At 44.7% G+C, this 9116-nt stretch overlaps 1 protein-coding gene across 8 annotated transcripts in view; it reads right to left on the bottom strand.

The window, feature by feature from the left end:
• Window positions 1-519: 519 nt before the first annotated feature.
• LOC148659493 (furin-1-like) overlaps window positions 520-9116 on the bottom strand; it is a 107301-nt gene continuing 98704 nt past the window's right edge. For 7 of the 8 annotated variants that reach the window (XM_088641792.1, XM_088641791.1, XM_088641787.1 and 4 more), the window contains exon 16: window positions 520-4789. In XM_088641792.1, the coding sequence (XP_088497918.1) occupies window positions 4167-4789 (623 nt within the window). In that variant the 3' untranslated portion in view covers window positions 520-4166. The remainder of the gene's footprint in view (window positions 4790-9116) is intronic. The other variant, XR_015940504.1, reaches the window with a different exon arrangement.

The raw sequence follows: 9116 nt of genomic DNA, 5'->3' as shown, positions 1-9116 counted from the left end.
CCGCAGCCACAATTTACACTTCGTAACAATCTGCAGAACTCTGCATTTACCCGTTTCATCTGTTCCACTATTAGGTTTAACTGTAGTAGTTTGGCAACTGCTCTACATAATACACCACATTGATCTAAGGTAGGAGAGGAATCCACATTTTACGTATAATAGAACCTTAAAATGAGTGATAGGGCTTCCAAAAAAATCCATGGCTTTCCCATAAATATCTGTGGCGGGACTACAGATTGCAACTGAGCTACAAATATCGTTCATCTTTATACAGTTCAGGCATCATTAACTCTGCATTACTCTTTATAATAGACACAAGATAGTCTGTTAGACCACTTAGGCTGCAGGTTCTGAAGAGTGTTGCAAATTGATTGATGCAACTGCCTACAGTGCCCCCTAGTGGATAGAGCTGGCTGTTACCGTTTATTGAACGGTATTGATATGTTTGGATTGGCCCCAACGTCTGGATACCAAAGATTCTCTGATCTTTTACCAAATAAAACAAAAAATGACAAGACATTTAGTTTGCATAGATTTTTTTAATATTTTGAATTTTTACTTAGAATCTATTTTATCAGTATATTGACATCAATTAAATAAAAAGGAAACAGGCAAAATAACTTTTAAATTACAAGAAAATGACTGTGCACCATTGATAGTACAAAAATAGGCCTTGTTTTAAATTCTTTTTCTCCATCCCAGGCAGTCACACACAATCGTATTCATATAAATCACCATCGCTAATGTAGGGCAACCAAGAGAGGCTGCCAACCTCACCGGGAGAGACGGAAGAGATGGGGGGTTCCTAAGGGCTCGCGGAGTGAAGCCCATGGAGGTCCGACAGGCTCAAGTGCCCACAGGGCTTACAGGCCCCGCGACAGACGAGCAGCTTCTTCCAGACGGCAGCGGGGCACTCCGGCCCTCGGCTTACAGGGGGTTCCCCGTGTCCTCCAAGCACACCACACCCCTCAACGATTGTCACGGGGCATCCACACACAGCAAACCAACGCCCCTCATTACGAGGGCATTCGCTTTGCTGTATTGAGCACAGCAGCAGGTGCCCACTGGTTTACTCATCACCCCCCTGAGCGTGAGGGCAGGATCCTACCCTTCCTTTTTTATAAGCATTCACATAAAAAAAAGAGAAAATGCATACATTCCAAGAAGCAGGGGGAAAAATACATTTTCCATCCTTTTTTCCTTATTTTGCCAACTCCATCACACCCATTTCCACAATGACAAGAGATTACAGACTGACAGGCCGGGGATCATCACCAAAAAAAGTTATATACTTAAAACAAAGTACATAGTCTTTGGTAATTCTCTCTAAGCTGCATATGACGGGTTCACCCTTTCCTTTCATTCCCTGCTGTGAAAACTGACTAGAAGCAACACTGCAGAGGATATGTGACTTTACAACTGTCCAGCCGTGTGGACTTTGCATATAAGCAAAAGAAATTTCAATACTCAAAAACAGCAGGAAAGATTAAGCCCCCCCACCACCAAACACACTTTAAAGAGCACATTTGCACACAGTAGAAGGTGCCAATAAGAGTCAGAATGCATTGGTACCAATAGCAGATGGAGCTCCATGCTCAGAGCTTGAACAGTTGATACATTTTCGAGAATTGTAGTTAATGCTTCCATGTCAGAAAAAAAAATAAAGATGTTTGTGTTGCTTATCATTCAAAGTTGACATTCCTCACTCCCTTCTATCACTTTATCTTCCAGTGTCCTCTAATCAATGATAAACTCTGATTAAGGACATTCAGGTAGCATGTTTAAATGGAGATTGTAGTTTTGCTTTAAGCCTGAATTTGATTACAATTTACAGCATTCCCACCTCTCTCCCAAGCCTTTATTGTAGACCAGGAATCACCACATCTTCCATTCCAGGCTTGGACTGCCTACAGCATGCAAGAGACCTCTCAAAAAATAACAGAAGAGATGAGAGTTCAGTGCTGCAGCATGGAATAGATACAGGTCAAAGTGCTTCACATTTGATGTATAGAAGAGGATCCAAGCTCATAAGGAAATGCTCTTATCAGAAGAGGAAAAAACCTCACACACATTTCCATAGATGTCCCTCAGTGCAGTTAAGAAAAATACCTTAAAAAGCAGCGAAGCATTAATAACCATAGCTGCCAACTGCATAGTACATATTTTAAAGTCACCTTCTTTGAAGCTGACTAGACAGCATGTGTAAATGTTGCCAGAGATCTCATTTGTTCTTGTTAGTTTGCTTGTTAATGCCAAGGGCAGCTCTTTAAAGCCAGCATTATCATTCTATATAAAATAATTTATGCTCTTAAAAGTTGTATCAACAATATAAAAGAGGATAAAATCTACATGTAGCAAGCCTTCATCCAGAGCCATACGGACACGCCCACATTAACAAGGGGTTCCATTTATTGCACACACAAAACGCTCCATTTCAAGGTAAAATGAAAATGGTTGTGCTTTGGCCACCCAGCTGAATTGAAAGATCCATGAAAGATCATTAGGAAAAAGCAGACTAGCATTGGTCACAGAGCATGGCATAAAATGTAGCTTGAAGATTGTCTCGGAAGCATTATTGTAATTGTTCTGTAGTGCATGAAATCCAGCCTATTAGAGAGAGTCCTCCATTACTGCCAAGCTTAGGAGAAGTCTATTTGAGCCCTTTAACAGGATTCACAAGTTACACCTTCAGCTGCTACTCCCACCATTCCCCTTCATCTGAAATATTGCACGTGCATGCACATTCAAAACCATTTTGGTTAATTAATCCTCCCCTCCAGTGGCCATTCAAATTTACAGACCATGACAAATCAGGCATTGCAGTGGTGATGGGGGAGGTGCACCTGTATTGGACAATACGGCTTTAACCTTTGTAATGTGCCAGTGATTACAATAACTGAGCGCATTATACGGGTTGTAGCAGACATGTTTACTGAGCTGCACGTCAGGGAACAGTAGAGCTGACAACTGTCAGTGCAAGAAGTGATGTTAGATACCACTGCAATGCAATCTCAAATCTGTCTGTCACTGGGGAAGCAAAAGAAAATAATTTAAAATGCAGCGGGGATGTTTCCTGTCCCTTAGCTCAAAACCAAGGAATAGTACAGACTGAATTTCTCCAGCTGCTGCTCAATTCTGGTACCAGCACTCAACATGCCCCTGGATGGGTGCGTGAAAAATCGCAGTTTGTGCAAACATGACAATGTGATGCCAATGCCATTGCTTTAGAAAGCAACAGAAAAGCACAAAAGGGCTTTACAGCAGTGAACTGAAAAGGGTGGATGTTAACACTATTACCATTGTATGGGGGAGCTTGCAGACACTTGCAAGTGCTCGTGAAGAGGCAACAGCTCTAAATTCCACTATTGTTGTCTTTATTCCATGAACAGGATGAGTGCTTTCATTTTTTACCCAATGCATCTGAGCTGGGATCCTATTCTTAGCCTGCATTCCAAAACCAAGGGAAGCTCCTATCCGTTAGGAAAAGACATACCTCTTTCCAGGATAAATGCAGAGGAGGAAGAGTTGAGCTGCATAAACTAGGATTAGGTGTGCAGCTCTAAGCCTCATCTTTGCCAACTCATCTGCTGGTGCCCTGCAGCTCCAACAGCTTAAGCTGAAATCACAGAACGGGCAAGTGTTTCCTGTGCATTACGAGTTCACCTCTCCCTGGTACTAGCACCAGAGCAGCTCCATGGAGAGGGGAAAACAAAACAACCAGAGGAGGGAAAAACACCCAAGAATAACTTACATTTATTTTGAAACGTGTAACAGATTGCGAAACTGGGAACTTTAACATCTTCCAGGCCATCTCTCCCAAACCCATTAATACCCAAGACCCCAGATGTGAGAAGTATGGGAGGAGATGGAAATCCTCTCCCTGCCTGAGAGACCTCCCCCACCCCTCTCCTACCCCGAGCCCGCTGCGATCTGGGCTAACTCTCCATGTCCTCATCCTCACCGTGCGTCTCCTCCAGCCGGACAAGACTGGAAACCCCCATCAGACCAACGGGGAACAAAAAAAGAACACCACGTAGAACAGAAGAGGAAGAAAATCAATAAACATCTCCCAAAACTCCAGAGAGAACAGAAAGGTCCATTGAAAAGTAAGGGTCTTAAAGGGAGAGAGGGTGAGGCGGCGCAAGAAACAGGGTGGCAGAGGGGGGTTAAAGAGCACTTTGCGTTTTGATGAAGGCAGTCCTCTCGTTGTGGGCATCAAACTCCTCGTTTTCCGACTCGGAGTTACAGCCGTCCTCCCTCCACACCGAGGGTATTCCCTTGTAGGAGACCACCCTCCCCCGGCCAATGCCAAAGCCCACCCGGATGCCCCCCCCCGACTCCAGGGAGTGCAGTTTGGTCTGCCCGCCACAGGGGGCACTGTCCGAGCGCAGCTGCAGCAGCACGAAGACCCCCACGAACGTGGCCACGATGAAGGCACAGCTGAGCACCGCCATGGTGACGGGCAGGTGGGAGGACAGCTCCGGGCTCAGGAGACCCCTACTGTCGCCAAGGCGGGCCAGGCCAGGGGACTCGCGCTGGATCTGGTTCTGGTGCAGACAGACGTGGGAGAACGAGTCCAGGTGGTTGTGCGGGGGGCAGGAGAGGCAGTCAGTGGGGAGCTGGCCCACACAGGTCAGGCAGGAGGGGTGGCAGGGCAGGCAGGCCTCAACAGAGGAGAGCTGCACCCAGTTCTCCAGGGAGACGTCCAGCTGTTCGGTTCCGGGAGTGAAGCCTGGTGGGCAGTCTGTCACGCAGCCCTGCTGGTACAGGTAGAGCCCAGGACTACACTCTGCAGAGACAGAAACACACACAGGAGAATGACTGCAGAGGGACCACTAGAGTCAGAGACAACTTCCCAGACAAGAGAGCAACAGGGAGTCAAGTGTGAGAGTGAGGGAGGAGTGACAGGAATGGGAGTGGAAGAGTTCCCAATTGGTCCAAATGCAAAAACACAGCACATCTGTTGTGTTGATTAACGAAGCTTAACTTAAAATACTGACATGAAGCGTATCTCTTCACTACCACCTCGGCCATTCCCCAGTGAGCAGAGCTCAACCTTTCTGGGCTACATGTGCAAACCCCATGTATAAGTGAGCCTTTAGTGCTGATGTTACACTGTTTTAAACACCTCACTGTTTTAATTAAAGAATGAAGAAGGTATTCTGTAACTGATGGTACACATAAGAGACAAGGCAGAGCCCATTTGTAAGAGTAAAAGATAAGAGAAAACACAAAACCTCCCCCGTCAGGGAAGAAAATAAGTGTAATGAGGCTCTTTAGACTAATTGCTAATTTAAGGAAAAGTTTTAACTTGCCTCAAATTGACAGAATTTTTATTAAACCAAAGATATTACCCATAAACAATGAAGTTGTTATAAAATGTAAGTTTCAATATCCAATACATGGCACAGAAGTAAAGAATTTGTATTTCTTTCCATCAGTTTGAAGTTGTTTTTTTTTACTAATGCTTTACTGCTCCATCAGTTCATTCTGTTTAACATGTTTTATATTATTAATTCATTTACTATACTTCTCATTCCAGAAAAAGACCAATTACACTGCGGCAAACATCTTTTCACGATACTGTAGCACAATGAAATGAAAAACAAAATTGGGGTTCATCTGGGGACAGCGAGTGGAGGAAACCAGGGGTAAGTCTACTGAGACATTCCAGCTCAACTTCCAATATACTCTCCCCCCTCTCAGGTCTATAAATCACCAGGGCTTTAATATTCAAGGTCAAAGGCTTCTGTCTCAAGCCAGAGAGTGAGGCTGGAGGTACTTGGTCCTGCCTGTGGGAGAGTCTGGCAGGCTAACAGGAGCCTGTGTAAGGTCACAAGACGACAACCTTCCACTGCTCCCTTCAAAACGGGAATAATTAACAGCCCCCCATTTTCACATCTCCGCATGGATCGTTTTATTAAGTACACTTTTTACAAGCTGTAAGCGATCGACTGAGATGAGGCGAGTAGAGGCGAGAGCAAAAAGGTGGGATCTGAGCTTTCATTTGTATTCCTACCCTAAGGAAGGCAGTGCACCGCAGTGTCAGCCAATGCACCAGTTTAATGAGGAAAAAAATGATTTTTTTTAGTTAGATTATCACAAATATTACCACACTTCAATACATGGAGAGAAGTGCATGATCATCTCTTGCAAAATTAATACCTTCGGGGACAAAGATTAGAAATGAAAACATTTCTCTTTATAATTGCCCATTCTGACTGAATTTCCAATGACTAAGATGTTCAATTTTTTTTAGAGCCAACAGCATATTAATACAATAAACTGTACACACAGGCAGTGGAGTGCGGTAGGAGTGCTTTAATAAGCTTTGCTGATTGCAGAGCGATGCTGATGCAATGCTACATTATTGCTTTAAGACATCCACTGCCTAAGGAGACCTGGCAATTATTTTCTTTATTTATGCATTTTGCAACCGTGGAGCACCAAGTCAATTAAAATAATATCGACTACACCCGCTTCTTGTATTAGCATTATCACTGCAAACCTATTTATCTTTTATTGTAGCTGACATCCTTATAGATTTCTTTTTTTATTACAGAGAATAACTGAATTTATTAGTTTTGTTGTAGCTCAAATTAAAAGGACCTCCTGACCCAGCATCCAACTCTTTTTTCTCCTCTCAGAAGAAATTGTCTAGACACTGCATTTTACTCTGGACCTCCCAATTCAAAACTGTTTTGTTTGCAGCATTTTGAGAAAGGTTCCTGCCACAAAATGGTTGTTGCACTCAGCTCCTTGCTCACAGCAGACAGAGGAAAGCAGGCCAGCGAGCCTGTTCAGCCCCAGGAGCTCAGTGTACAATAAGGACAAGGGAGTCACCAGGGCTCAAACAATGGCTCTTCATCAGCACCTCCGAATGGCTCACACCACACTCCAGCTCGGCATCCATCAATTGTTCAACAGCAGGACAGAAATAACCACATCCCTTCAGCGACGGGCGTGCACTGGAAATGGAGTGGTCCTAGAAATACGCATTTTGCTCCAGCAGTGCTGAAAATACCTGGAAAGGCATTTTACACGGCAAATGGAGACTCGGTTTAAGGATTTATGACTATTTCTGTAAAAGAAGTATGGAGGAAAAAATAATTTTGGTCACGGTCTTTAACAGGGTAATAAATCTGATTATTCCCCAAGAGAGCTGTATATTAGAGGCAGTAATTGCACTACAGACGCAGTGAAATAAAAGACAGGTGGAGGTCACGGTAGGATTGATTTGAGCTCCTACTGTAGTAGATGTTTTTTTCCTATGGAGAGGAACGCAGTGGTGAAGAGTAGGGAAAGGGGAGGAGGGACAGTGACAGCTCCCTATCTCCTGTGGAGTGGCAGGGCCCAGCAGAGCTCCTACGACATGCGTCGTTGCTAATAAAAGCTGCCACTCATGGAGATGGGCCCAGCAGCTCGTCTCCGGCACTGAATTATTAATCCAATTTCAAACAGCCCTGAACGGGCCGCACATGCATTTCCCCTCAGGTACTGCTTTCACCGGGCGTGACGCTACCGACGCCATCGACTCTGACCAATTCTCACAAGGCTTCACAGTCTGTAACACTGGAGCCCAGAGGGGCATTTTGAGGAAGCCGAACTACACAAAAACATTAAAAATAAATAAGTGAGGCATATAAGGGCAATTCAAAGAAATCTGAAAACTGTAACAGTGTAGTTTGCAAAAGTAATGCCCACCCACACCAAAAACAAAAGTGCTCATCATCCTTCCATGTTCTGACTTTTGCAGAGAGCAAAGGAGTATTGTACACTCCCCGCTGCTTATTTTTAGACAGTTTATATTTAAAAGCCCAGAGAAAGGACAGGCAGATTGCCATGAATAGATGTTGCCCTGGAGACTCTTACTGATGAGCGTCCCACACAGCCAAGGGTCAAAGGGACCCGTCTCCACTTTAGGCTGAGAAGTCGCAGCAGCAGCCTGCTGTAACCTGTAGCTCGACAGGTGCACAAGGGAGGATTCCCACTACAGAGGAAAACGCCATTTCATTTGATTTCACAGACCGTAATTATCGCTAACTCTACTGTAATGACCTGAACTCGGCAAGCAACTCTGGGACTATTGGCAAACAGGATCTGCAAAACTAATCCGTGGGCTTTAATAATTTACCATGATAGTGGCAGTCAGTTTAAAGGCAGATTTTATAATATTGTTGTCTTACAAGTTTGTAAGAGTTCCGATTTCTAAATAAGTTTCTTTTTTGGGTGATGGATAAGATGAGTTCTAAGCAAACGGCCACCTTTCCTCAGTCTTTAATAGACTGGTGCTCAGAATCAGATCGAGTGCCAAATTCTGCCCCCCCCCAACGCAAGCCCAAGTGAGAGTGAGCTCAGAGGTCACCAGTGGTGCCCTCTGAACCCCAGGTGAAAGTGCCAATCGTGTCATGCAGCCGTGCTCACTCTCAAGATTGCTTCCAGGAAGTTGTCAGGTCACTTCAAGCCACCACCAGCACCTCAGAATACCTGTAGCTTGCGATACTCCCTGAGCGATGGCGTCCACACCCGCAGGGGCCTGTGGAAGGCGGGCGGGCAGGGGACTCCTCTCTCTTCATGGCACTGCCCCGTCAACTGAAACGCACCTGCTTGTGGCTCACAACATGCCCCTACTAGATGGCGCGTTGTGGCCTTTTCACTGGCACGCCCTGGCACTACAGCTCGTTTCACACCGGCTGTTTTGTTGCCATGGTACACAGTCCTCACAAGCTGCCTGGCACTGGCTGGGGGCCGAGATAATCATGCCAGTCTGTCACAGAACACTTGAAAGAGAAGAGCGACCATGGCTCTCTTCTAACATTGGAAGCTCAAGAGCGTGTACAAAAGGCAGTATCGCAAAAACAATAGTAGAAAATTATTCTGAATAAATGTTCAAAGTGAAATGCATTATGTGTAAATTTGTGTTGCAAAAAGAACTTACTTAGGAGCTCAAAGATCAAGGCATTTGGAACTGAAATAACAGAGAATGTAGCTTGCTTGTTGTGGATTTGCTAATATGACCAAGTATTGATTTGCAATTTTGATGGGTAACAAAAAGAAAATGCTGACTAAGCTATTTGTAACATTTTCCAAGTGACTGCTCTGCATCTGTACACTGA

Source organism: Lepisosteus platostomus, chromosome 7, assembly GCF_059453375.1.
Source record: "Lepisosteus platostomus isolate fLepPlt1 chromosome 7, fLepPlt1.hap1, whole genome shotgun sequence".
NCBI classification, from domain to species: domain Eukaryota; kingdom Metazoa; phylum Chordata; class Actinopteri; order Semionotiformes; family Lepisosteidae; genus Lepisosteus; species Lepisosteus platostomus.
Note: the sequence above shows the minus strand (reverse complement) of the source record. Positions and strands in the feature narration are given on the sequence as shown.